The sequence below is a fragment of the Drosophila sechellia genome, chromosome 3R (assembly GCF_004382195.2).
Source record: "Drosophila sechellia strain sech25 chromosome 3R, ASM438219v1, whole genome shotgun sequence".
NCBI lineage: Eukaryota > Metazoa > Arthropoda > Insecta > Diptera > Drosophilidae > Drosophila > Drosophila sechellia.
In genome coordinates, this window is record NC_045952.1 from 17,940,577 (window position 1) to 17,954,146 (window position 13,570).

General features: G+C 41.7%; 1 protein-coding gene across 2 annotated transcripts in view; it reads left to right on the top strand.

Annotated features, from left to right (window-relative positions):
* The window catches only part of LOC6606944 (homeobox protein homothorax), a 102,004-nt gene that overhangs the window by 68,386 nt on the left and 20,048 nt on the right, over positions 1-13,570 (top strand). For both annotated transcript variants that reach the window (XM_002031702.2, XM_032722038.1), the window contains exon 9: positions 10,931-11,026. In XM_002031702.2, the coding sequence (XP_002031738.1) occupies positions 10,931-11,026 (96 nt within the window). The remainder of the gene's footprint in view (positions 1-10,930; positions 11,027-13,570) is intronic.

Sequence of the window (13,570 nt, forward strand, 5' to 3'; positions counted from 1 at the left end):
TGCTCGAATATTTATTTTTGTTCCTCTCCGCTCGGCGTTTACAAAGTGATTACTTCTGTTTAAAAATTGATGGCTCGATGTTGGACACGTTTTCAATTTCCAGCCAAATGGCGCGTGCTGCTGCCCCCGAAAAACCAACAAACTTACAGGTGCCGGATACATTTCCCATCGGCTATGAGAAGGAAACTCGGATCAAAATTGTCAAAAGAAATTCCTTAAATGACTTTGTCAAGTCGTTAAAAAATCGAACACAATTTGGTGTCGCTCTTTATTTTTGTATTTTGTGTCTCGTTTGGCTTTAATCACCGATTGCTGTCATGTCCGAGCTGAATGGCAATTAAATGGTCTACGACTCGTTAAATCATTCATGATTAACTCACTTCAGCTCCCTGTCCTTGAAGATTTAGTGCCGTTGAGAATCGTTAAAGATATGCCTCACATTTCGGATCGGAATCCGCATCGAAATCCAAAACCAAATCGAAAACTGTAAAGCAGACGAACTGCTGTCGCATAATCGATGAACTTTGATTGGCACTCATAAAACCCATCAACCGGTTGTGTTTTTCTCCAAATGGTAATAGCATAATAGCATATTATAAATTGCCGCCAGCCAAAAAGGTAACTTGGCACAAAAGTCGGTTGGCTTCGCTGGGCCCAAATGGCTTTTTAATTTGGTCAACGAAAACGGGTTGGAAAATGTTTGCCGAAGCGTTGTTTGTTTTTTGTGTCTGCGGGTTTGACATTTAATGGCCTTTTGCCTTCTGGGGGAATGTGTGGAATGTTTCATTTGCATATGCAGCCTGCGCCCTGAAATATGCAGTGGTTTTTGTTTTACCAGCATAGCTTGAAGGTGTGTTCTGCTGGGAATTCCGTGCACACAAAAACACTGGGAATTTTCACCCGTGTAATGTTGGTAACCAATTTTAAATTTGAAAGTAGGAAAGGAGTACCATTTTACTGCATTTTTAAAGCACTTTTGTATAAAATATAATAATAAACAGCACAGGGCAGAGCTTTTCTTTCTCTGCATTAATTCTCTATTTAATTTATTTTTGCCTCCGTATTGCAAGGGAAAACTTTGATTAAACTTCTTGCCAATAGCAAGCTCAGCTCGTATGTATATAGAGCGTTCATACATATGCACGTATATATGGCGTGCTATATGTCTGACCAACTTTCATATAAGTAACATAGATAGCGCGCCCACAGCATAATCGAAGGGGGAAATGCGGAGCTGAGAAGTTGGAGTAGCAGAAGGATATCCATTTGCCAAAATAGCAAAACTTGCATAAAAACTTTTGCGCAACAACTTGGACTTTTCCATCAAACAAAAGCAAAAGGAAAAATAAGAGGGAAATGAAACAAACTTTTAATGCAACCCACCCAAAAACTCCCGCTCTGCCCACATACAAACGAAAACAACAGCAAAAACAAGCCGAAGATAGACAAACTTGCAGTACGCCTCCTCGTCCTTGTTGCCGCCCATTTGCACAGCTGTCAGTCAGTGGAAAATATTTCCCAGTCCGGGCGAAAGAGAGACGGGTGCTCGAGAGCGAAAGAGAAGGATTGAAAGCTGGCAAGGCAGAGCCAACATGGCGAACAAAAGTTTAGCTCGCTGCGGCAAAAAGCGGAAATGCATTCAAAATCTAATATGGCAGCCATGGTCATGAGCAGCAGCAACAACAACAACGGCGACTGGGAACGTAGCCCCACCACCACCCACAATTCACCCACAATCCACCCACCACCCCCTACCACTTTCCACTGCAAAGTAGCAGCTAAACAAAAAGGCTAAAGAGTGCCAAAGAAGAAAATGCAATTTTCTGAAAAACCCATTAAATGTTTGCCATCAAAAAAAAAAAACTTATATATATAGGGTGGGGGGAGGGGAATAAAGAAAAGCCAGAAGAAGATGGGGCCAGCAGGCGAAATAAGAGATGGAGTAGAACCAACTGCAAATAAAGCAAACGACGAGCGCCAGAAGATGGCGGCGTTTGCCAGTGATAGACTGTGCGACTATGTGCATATAGCCACTATATTGTACATGTCCAAAAACTACAGGCGTCCCTCGCTACGCACGAACTACAGTCAGGCATTATGATTAAACACCCTAACAGGTGTCAGTTGAGCACTTTAAATATTAAAATATATCATTATTAATAATCTCCAAAGCAATTTTATACCCAAAAAAAAATTTCAAATGTTTAGTCAATTCTGGATCAGAAAATACTCAATAAATAAATTATTTAAAGAAACAGTTTTAATGTCAGCTTAAAGTATTCAAGTTAGACAGCTTTGCCTGTAACTTCCACTCCCCAGTATGACTTGCAATTTATACGTTTTCTTCTCCAACTTTTTGTGGCTCCTATAAAGCCATTAGCAGCACTTTAAATTGCCTCGAAATTTGCGCTCTAAGCTTTAAGCCCGATTCGCAAAAGGCTGAGAGTTCGAAGGCTCACATGTCAGAGGCACCAAAGGCACAATGTGCTGATAGAGCCATTTACGCCGTCAGCACATAATGATGGAGTGGGAGGGGCTGGTGGAAATGGATGGGAAATGGAAAAGCCGTCGAGATGGGGTGGGGGGTGTGCGGTGGGCGGTGGGGGGATCTAGATGGAAGTCTGAAGGAGCAGCTGCAGCGGCTGCGCTTTTCTGACGGATTTCCCCGGCACATAGAAAACACACAGCATACAACGGTTGCCTTGGGCTTAGACAGACGAATACGTCCATGGAATAGATGCAGACGTGGCCAGGAGCCAGCCAGGAGCCAAGGATATCAGCTAGCAGCAGCTGTGTCCTGTGGCCCCATTGTGTGTGTGTGCGGCAAGGATATATGCCTGACGATGAAATTTAATGGGGTGCTTTGATGCGATTGGTTTTCATATAACGCAGGCGCTTAAAATCATCGAATCATTCAAAAGAAAACTGAGCTGACTGCTCCAGCTCTCGCACACTCACACACATGAGAGCAAAGCTTTTCCCAGCACACACACACTTGTGAACTTGTAGAAAACGCAACGCTTGTGTATAAGAATTTTTTCTGCTGAGTGGAAATAAAAGAAATGTAGAAAAATACTAGAAAAAAGCCAGGAGCAAAAAAAAAGGGAAAAAGAAAAAATATAAAATCTATGTGTGTGTGCCGGAGCATTTTCCTTGGCTCCACTCGGGCTTTATATAAAGAACGAAATGACGACGACAGCTTGGGAGGAAAATGTAGGGAGAGCAAAATGAATGGAAAGGCAGTCGGAGTTGGTCGGAGTTTTCGCCAATACGCACACAGACAGCTGCCACACAAACGTATACAGCTAGCTAGCTTTTGGGATGAAAAAAGCTTTTCTTTATTCTAGTTTTTTCCGCTTATTTATCCCTTCAGCTGCTATTTCTGGCCTTCCTTTGTCACAGCCATAAATTAGATATATACCGGGGTTATAATAGGTCTGGGTGTTGCTATTTTACATGTGAATTGGGTATAAAATTAAATTAAGTTGGGCGCCATATTTGTCCTCAAGTTGGCCATAAGTCCGCAAGGTATTCAACAAGTTCTCAGTGCATAAATTGTGGAAAACAATGCCAAACTGATACATTAACACTTTAAGCCACCGAAAACAGCCGCGGGGCAAATGTCTGGGGAAAATGCAAAACCCCCGAAAACTCGTGGCAGCCCCATGACAAATCGCTCTCTTTTAAGCCTGTGTCTGTGTGTGTGCGTTGTACGCTTGTGCGTTTGTGTGCGGAAAAACGCAGTCGAGCAGTAAAAACAACAAGAGCTCGCACACACACACTCGTATCGATTATTGTAGCATACTTACTGGCGTCATTCCATTTTATTTATTTTTGGTAGTTTGGTAACCAGACAAAGAAAATAATGAAAGTCATGCTTGGTTTACAGATTCCTTGAGCCTCAGTTTTTTTTTCTGCAAAGCTTTGGCTTTGCCGCCTTTCTGCCCGTAATCACAATTTGTTTGTCTGTGCCTACACTTAATGTAGTCGAACTTGAGGCGATATGGAGCTGTGCCGTCGGGAAAAATCATTTTACAGCTGGCGGGCCAAAGTTTTCCCCAGTTGACAGGCGACTATTTAACACGCGTCATAGCATGAGTTTTATGCGCACTCACACACACCCAGAAAGTCGGGGAAAAATAAAAGAAAATCAGTGTCAAGGTTAACGACCAATGAATTTATTTTGCTTGAATAAATTTTACGATAATGAGGAAATTGTCGTTGTCGTTTTGGGTATTTTTAATGGCCGTAATGTCGACGCAGCTAGCTCCCTCTCTTTCTCTGTGTGCCAGTGCTGGTTAACATGGCGTATGAACATTTTTAAATTTCCGAAATTAACCAGTTGATCTTTAAGTTACATTTCTCGGGAAAATGTAGTTTCCCTCTTCTTCTTGGGCTTATCAGAAATGCCGCAAACGTTTTTCAATTTCCGGCCGGCATAGTTTAACCACTCAACGGTGGTGGCTTTCGCAGCGAAAGGACCTCGTCCTGAGCTCTGTACTTCTGCGATCCAGGACTCCACAGGACTTCGGCCAACGCCAACTCCATTTTACGTAACATTAATTCTGTGATTTATTAGGGTCACGTGACCGTCAAACGGACGACTGAAATTGCACGAGTCACGAGTCAGCCAGACGACCACAAAATGCCCATTGACACACGGCGAAAAAATGCATAACAATATCCTTATTGTCTTTGGATAGTAAACTTGACATCTCTGTACTAGCTTGTTAGATCTTTCACTATTATTGCAGTAGTAAAGTATTAAAAGAACTGCAAACAGAAATCAATTTGTAAGTGTAGGCGAACAGAAATGTATATTACCCTTAAAAATCCATTTCTTTTTTTCTCTCTCTGCACTTACATATTATATCCTTACCCACATGTAGAGCTCATCAAAGTCTTTCAATTCAAATCAGTCGTGCAAAAATTGCCTTCGAAATCCGCAACGAAATTCTTTGTTCGGCCCGTGGAAATTGCGGGCAGGTAAACAAGTTTCTCCACCTTCGAATGCCTGTTCTGTTGCCTGGTTAGGTGTCATAAAGTGCATTCACATGAATGCGATAAAGTTTATTGTCAGTTGGCCTGGTGGGTTTTTTTTTTTTTTTGAGCAGAGGCCAAGGGGAGCATGAAGTCCAGAGATTCAGGGGCCAGATGCTCAAAGGAACAACAAGAAAAATTAATACCAAAACATTTGCTGGTCTGTATAGTATGTCTGGATGTCTTGGGTCGTTGTCCGTCCGTCCGCGTGTCCGTATGTCTGTCCGTATGGGAGATCGCACACGCCTACGCAAACATGTCGCAACTGTCATTTCAGCTTAAGTTGGTCCATTGTACGTTTATATTAGTCGCGGGCCGGATAAAAAAAAAAACAGAATACGAAAAAAAAATAAAAAGGCCAATGAGAAGAGCTTGTGTGTGGGCAGGCTAAAGGGGAAAAGAGGCGGGAGTCAGAAGAGTTACGAGCGGACCGATCCAGACTTTCAAATTCGCTTCAAGTGTAAAGCGATATGCGGATCCCAAAGGATGTCGCCAAAACTGATGACACAGGACTGAAGGAACCGAGTTCCATAGCTTAAGTTACAAGTCATGTTCGAGGTGTGGCTCTGGATTTTTATTGAAAAACGGGCGAAACGCTTCAAGGCCTTGCTTTCCAAAGCCCCAACTAAAACCACTTAGTGTGCTTTAATGCATTAGAACTGGCTTCATGCTCCATACACACATATATACGGAATATTCTCCCTTTTTGGCAGCCATTATTTTCATAACTACGCGAAAAGCTTTTTCATTTAAATTAAAACAAAAGCAAACAACAAAATTCCTCTGCGAAAAAAAAAGAACTGGAAAATGCTCTGAAAACGGCAGCGGAAAATGCCAACAAAACTGCAAAAACAGTGCAACAAAATAGATAACTGCTCTGTTGTTTTTTTGCTCTGTGCTCGTAAAGCAGCTGCAGCAGCGCCACCTTCCGGCCATCGTGGCAAGCTGCAAAAAAAAAAAAAATGGAAAAATTCATTCGGTGCATGTGAATAATTACACAAAAAGCCAAGAAAAAAGAGTGAGGGGAAAAACCAAATGAAAGATTGCAGAGATGAAATGCCAATGCAATTTGGGTTAACAACATTTTTCTGTTTTTTTTTTCCTTAGCAGTCTGGCTTTAATTTTACAAATACAATTGAAATAAATGAATGGAAAGCCAATACAAGCTCTTTAAGAAACTGTTTATAGCTCTATGTTCGCTTTAACACATTTCTTAACACTGGATTATAAATTGCCGTCGGCAATGCAAAAATATGATGAGCGATGAAGAGCAATACTGAGACAGATAGAATACCTGTTTTCCCAACTTGTTTTCCAGTTCTTAGGGCCACCCCAAAAGGGTTTCCCACAGCCTATGCAAATTTCATATTCCGCCATAATTTTCAACCATTACTCTGCCAGACGAAAAGAAAAAACTTGCTCACCTGCCTCAAGAATTGTCCAAATGAATCCATCAGATAGACCTTTAATAAGAGAGACACGCCCCTCGAACCACCCCCCTTTTTTTGGCCGCCACACATTTTGCCCCCTTCGTTTTTCCTACCCATTTGTGCAACTTTTTCCCCTTCGTTCATTTGGCGCGTTCAACCAATTGGAAAATTTACACGTGCAAAATGTTGAAAAATTGTTGCGGTTTATGTATTTTATTTTAAATTTTTTCCAGCCACCGCTGCAGTTGCTCGAAATTGCTGGGCATAAAAATTGAGAAAAGCCAACGTAAATTTCCACACGGCAACAATTTCATTTTAAAGCTTCAAGTGACACCATATACACAAATGTACAGATACACAAATATATACCTATATTTTTTTTATGTTATTTAAATGTGTTCACATTGTTGTTGCTGCTGTGGCTTTTTGTAATATTTTTAATTTCGCCCAGGCAGCGACATAAATCATTTTGTCGCGCATTGCAAAAATTCCAAAAGAGCAAAGCGAAAAAATTACAACAATTTTTAAATTAGCTCGCATGGGAAATGCCTGAGTGCGGAGGGGGTGGTGGAGGGGCGCCGAGTTGAGTGGGTGGTGCGGGGTTTGAGCGGAATTAAATTTTCATATGAAAAACTCACAGATAACAACAACAACAAGGGACTGGGGATGGGTAACAAAGCCAAATAGTAGAAAATTGGAAAGATGAAGTTGCCTCAGATAGCAGGACAAAGGGAGGGGTGGTGGTGGCTGGGGTAGGGGGCTTCGAAAGGGGGGCTGCTGACGAAAAAAGCAATTTTCAATTTTTCTACACAAAAATGCCAAACATGCTGGGGCTGAGAAAAGCGAAAGAGTGAGCCAGAGGGTCGGCGAGGGGGCCGAAGGGAGCTTGTGCTAAAAACTTTGACGACAGCCAAGTTGGTTGAAAAGGGGGCGGCGGGTGGCAGGGGCGAGGCAGCGTTGGCGTTTGCGCCTTGCAGTCGCTGGCAAGTGATAAATCATTTCAACTGTCACTTTCGAAACACAATTTTATCTAAACACAGACACACAGAAAGCGACCCGCACACAGACGAAAGGCGACAGACACAAGTGCACTGAGAACAAATGCTTGATAGTGTTTTCAAAGGCGTTAACTATTCGATTTTAGTGTGGTTTCAAACACATGAGGCTTTACTTCAAATCAATTACTTTATTCAGATACTACATTCGTATAGTGATTGAATAATTAAACGAAGATGATTCCAAGTTAAACAATGAAAAAAAAAAAAAAATGGAAATAGTTTCACTTTTAAGTATATTAAATAATTTATTTAATCAAGAACCAAAGCATACACATTAAATAATTTAGCTCACTTTTTCTCACTGCACTGAACGAATTTGAAGCGACTTTGGCATTGGGGTGAAGTGAACTCTATGGAAAATGGAAAATTCGTTTCGTTGCGTCTGTTGTTTTTCTTTTTTCGGCTGTTGTCGGGTGTGGGGGGGGCATACTTTTGGCTAATGGTGGGGGTATAACGGGTGTTAGTTATAATGTGTGCCAGTGTGTGTGAGAAGTGCATGGGTGATAAGACAAATGCATTTCGTTGCTCTGAGGCATCTAATCAATGCCTAAGCGCCATTTATCAGGCCCATGGGCACTTCACAAAGTTTTGGGGAAACTCGGGGAAATGCAGGGAAAATTCGGGCGCTGAAAGTGGGGAGAAAGAATACACTTTGCTAGAGGCTGAAAAGCAAATGGGGTCGGCACCGAAATAGTGCCACTAAAAATAGAAAATCGTTCGATGCGTTTCACCGACAAAAGGCCGAAAAGCAAATCAAGCAAAGCAACAAAAGAAATTAAAAATAAATATATAAAATCAGGAATATAAAAAAAAATCGCGTCTTACTTAAGGCAATTTAAAATTCAACTAAAAGAAACCGATATGTTCAAAGATCAAAAAAGAACCAAACAAAAATAGGTTACTAAAAATACAACAAAATTCGCACAAGAGCACACATAATTACCAAATTTAATTTGAAAAACATTTTGAAACATTAAGATGGCAAAACATGCGAAAATAAAATAGAACAACCGCAAGCCGAGCGAGATAATTTAAAATACATTTTTGAAGCAAATTGAACAACACAAAAAGCTAGAATAATTTAAAATACATTTTGAGACAAGCGAACCATAAATGTTTTAGCACATTCTCAGAATCTAGAGTTGTGACATTTAAAAGCCCCATAAACAAAGGAATCTGAAAAAGCATTTTGGTTTAAAATAATATATATTTTGTGGCATTTTCAAGCTTTTTGTTTTTTGCTTGTGGCCAGTTAAAGCGAAGCGAATTAGCTTTGTTGGCCTTATTGATATTGCATTGCATAAGGCAATAGACGTGAAGAAGAAGAGCTGAGGGACTCAAAAATCGAATTAGTCAAGTCACAAAAATCGAAAATCATTAACTTGGCAGAAAGCAAAAAAAAAAAACAAACACGCTCAATTCGCCGCAGTTTTATGTCTTCACTAGCTTCGTCTCGCTCTGGCGCATCAAGAGAGAGCAGAGCCGCTGCGAGGCGGGGAAAATATACGCGGCCATCGAAGAGCGAAAGAGAGAGGGAGAATCTGCGGATGCACGAGTGTTTGTGCTTGTGTTTCTTTCCATGTGTGTTTGTGTTTGGGAGAGCAAAAATCAGCAGACTGTTTGGCTCTGTCTCTTTGTGTTGTTGTTATTGTTGTGACTTTGTTTTGTTTTGCTGCGGCTTTTTATTTTATTTCCTTACAATAAAAACGACAATAAAATTTTGTAGTGCAAAGATTTATGTGCGAACAATTTTTTTTGGCCACTCATTTCACCTATGTTGTTGGTCTTGTTGGCACCAAAAATCTCTATTAATTTTGATATTGATTTCGGTTGAGTGCATAGAAACAACACGTTGTTAGGTCAATTTTTATTAGCTGAAAAATGTTAGGTAACTATTTGGGCTAACAATTTAATAACACAAGAATAATAACATTTTAAAAATCTCTAATTATTTGAGCCATATAAAATTCATCAAAATAACGAATATTTATGCACAAATCGCGCAGAAAAATAGTTAAAATAGTTTAAAATTTTAAATTTAAATTTATTATCACGCAAAAACATTTCGAATTGATGACCAATTAAAGAGATATTTTTCCACTGTTTGTTATTTTTGCCGATTTTATTTTCGGCCATATTACGTTACATTTTAATTGGACAGGTGCAGTTTCACTGGCAATTTAATATTCCATTTAAGTTGGAAAAAACAATAGACACTTGCATTCGCTCTGGCCAAAAGGGGCGTGGCACTCGGGGGGTGGCTCATCGAGGGCGGGTGAATGTAAGGCTGGGCATCAGGACCACCCCATAAACACCCCACAAAAGCGTTCATAAAACGTGCCCATTTACTACCAAGAAAATTGCCCATTAAGAAGAAAACGAAGCGTAGTCTGCCCCCCGACTTTCCCCCCCGCTTTTCTGACCAGAATAGAAGGAAGGTAAAAGGAAAAAAAAATGGAAAATTTAAATAAAGGTGCGTTGCTGCTTGTCTGCCCTCGTCGTTGAGCTCAAGAAAGTGCTTAAAAAAATAATAGAAATTGCCCGGGAGATTGGCCGAGGGTTGCTATTGTTGTTGTACGACGCGGCACGCCCCCTCACTTCATTTTTTTTCCAACCGCCTTCATTGTGCTTTAAAGCTAATAAACCAAATTATTATTAGCGCCATTTTCCCCGCTCATTTCCTTGCACTACGTATTTCATTTAAAGTTTTATCAGCTTAAAGTGTCCATTGAGGTTCTTATGTGTATACATTTTGTGGCCCGTTTTCCTTGAGGGTTTCTTTTCATTCGGAGATTACTGGGGGGATTTCAGGTGCGGGGGCCAAGGCACCTGTCATTCTCCGAATTTTTGACGAAAACCCAGAGACAACTATCTCTGAGCCTTCAGCAGATATCATAAGATATATGCGTTGGCTTAACATATTCAGTGTGCTGTCAATATCGGTTGAAAAGCATTAAGTTGACAAGTGTTGCGAATTGTGTCAGTCAGTCGGTGGCTTAGAGTGGCTCAAGATCTTAATACTGCTGCGGATGCCTTAACTGGAAATGAGTTTCAGTTCGTTTGCCGAAAGGCTTAGGAACGCGGAAAATTGAATTAATAATTATACGTGGTTTTCCCGCTGTGATAACTAAGTAGTGGAGCGATAATTTACAGTGGGTCTTATGGTCAGGCAATTCTTACTTCGTATTTTAATAGAGTTTAGTTAGGTTTACAGAAAATAATGTTGCTAGTTTAATGGACTTGTGTTGCAAAGCTCATAACTACAAATGAATTGTGGGCTTTGTAACAGATTTTTAACTTATTTGCTTGTATATTCACTTGCACATTATTTTCACTTGCGCATTTTGATACATATATAGTGATTGATAGATTTCTAACGATCGGCTTTTCTATCTTTTGCAGGACGATGGTGTCGAAGAGAATGGTCCTCACCTGCCGATGCTCGCAATGCGGACGCTTCCCGGCGATTGTATTCCTCAGTCTTCCTCGGTAGTCCTGGTAAGTAATCTGTCCTCCACTAGTTACCCAACTCCATGCCACAGCTATCTGTTTGGGGAACTATCAGTTAATAGTGCGGCTTATCAGCGGACTTGAGCTATCATCACGAGACCAACTGACGTCAACGTTTCCATTAGATTTCAGTAATTTACAACATCCACATTTTTCTGCTTTTTTTCTGCCCAGCCCCTCGTTTCCTCGTGCTGGTTTTCTGCTGGCTAGTTGGTTGGTTAGTTTTCTTTTAATTTCTGCTGGGCCATCGATGAGGCTGCTTCTGATGCTGCAAAGGCAACAGCGAGAGATCAAGCGGCTCAGATTGTGCCAGAGAGTTAACGTTAATGGCAAAATACTAACAATGGCTGCTGCCGAGAGTAGGTAATTTCTATAATGATATACGAACTGGCATCGCCCAACGGGCAAAGGCTCCTCCGCAGTGGAGTTTCAGTCGGAGTTTCAATCCAACACGGAGAGAAAAGGATCTAGATGAAATCATTAAATGCAATTCGAGTTGTGAAAATGATCCATTAAATGTAATGGATTTATATGTCATCTCTCATTACAATAGGATTATTTTAAGCACCTTACATAAAATAGAAAGTCCTTATTTTAAAGACATTTCTCCCAGTGATCCCGTATTTGAGAGTGCGCCTGATCGGCGGCCATGGATCAGATCAGACGTCCCGCCTGCGGCCCCAAGTATCTTGAGTTTCTTAGTCTCAGTCCCAGCCAGACTTTCAGACTTTCGGCCTGGCCAATGCCAATGAAACGGCCATCAAAATGGCATCGACATGGCTCTGGCGAACGCCTTCGATTGTCTTCTGAATGGTCTGCGGAGTGGTTAGAGGTGCAGGTCCCAGAGGTGCCTCTTTATGGATCCGTAGATCCAAAGAGTCCGGCCAAAATGCGTGCCAATTACATGCGGCCGCAGCTTTCTTCTAATAGCAAATGCTGTAATCAAAATTCCATAACATGCCCAAAAGCCAACCTGCTCGTTGCTGGCTGGCAATTCGTTAAAGTCAATTTGCAAATCATTTTTCCATTGAAACTCAATCTACGAACTACGTGAAAATACCGAAAGGCAAGACCCGGGGCCTTCATACTCCTGCCGCCACAGCCTCTTTTTCATCCTCTTGCCGCATCGATAATAATGATTTTCTTTGAAATGCATACTCGAGAGCTCAGCCAGGCTTAAAAGAGGGCCCAGAGCCTCTGACAGACAACTTTGTGTGCTCCACCTTTTGCCCCGTTCCGCCCCCTTCCCCCAGCCCCAACCCTTTTTCGATGGCTTCGAAACGTGGTGTAATAATACTAAATTGTTGCTGATTATCCTTTTGGCGGTTTGCCTTTGGACATGTTCTCCAGCCTCGGTCTTCTCGGCTTCTCTCTCTTTTGCATACGCTTCGCCTGAAAATGGCGTCACAGTCACTGCACATGCAACACAAAAAGCAAAAAATAACTCAAAAAAAAAGAATTAAAGCAGACTCCACTCGAGCCACATCTCTTGTTCGGAGGCCCAAGGTTCTCGGGTCCGGAGGAGCCCTGCTCTGCATCTCTATTTTAGCTGCAGCCGATTTTGAAAGAAATCAAGCAAAAATCAAAGCCCGAGCCGCCGCAGTCTCTTCAGGTCTGGAGTATTATGGAGTGCGGAGCATGGACTCCGACTCCGCTGAAGAGGAGGCCCCAGAAAGTGAACAGAAAGCCCACTTCAATAGTCACATAAATAGACTGTGAGTCGCGCTCGAGAGTCTCGCGCAGCTCGGCTCTGGCCAAATGGAAAATCGTGTGCCTGGGTTCCTACACTTCAAAAATATGTTACCTAAAGCAATGGAAATAAAGAAACTCCCAAAATTAATCAATAAAACCAATAAAACAAAATTGGCCCCCAACGTGGTTTCTTTATAGTCTCGGCTTAAAGCGACCTGCGTTGTAAGCTTTTTTGGTACACACATATGTGGTATTTTTGGGTGTAGCCCCTATTTGCAAACAAAAAGATTCCAGTGTACACCGACTTCTACTTCTATTTGTGGCTCTGCAATTTTTGAGGTTTTGCTTCACTTGGCCGCTTTGGCTTTGTCGGCACTTGAGCTGCTCTTTCAGCCAGCTCTTTCTGCTCTTCGGAAAGTCGGCTAAAACTAGGAAAAAAAACACAAAACAAAAACAAAAAGGGGCAAAGCGTTTTCCAGCCATCGTTCGCGGAAAGCTTTTTGTGCGGCCAGCATTTTGGTAATTACCGTTAAATGACCCAAGTCCGAGGCATAGAGACAAAGTCTCTCGCAACTGTCAGCTGTCAGGTGGCAAGTGGAAAACAAGAACCATCCCAGAGACAAGAAACAACGGACAACCGAGCGCGTAGAGACGAACAACTTTGCGTTCAGCCGCCAAGTTGTCGCAGTCCTTGACAATTGTCAACTGCTTAAAGCCTCAAGGCTGATTCGCTGTCTGCAAATTAATTGCGCCCAAAAGCCGAGGAGACGAAAGAAGCTCATGGAACACCAGAGACCAGAAGAAGGGGAGCAGCGATCTTGGCCCGGCCGAAAGGCAAAC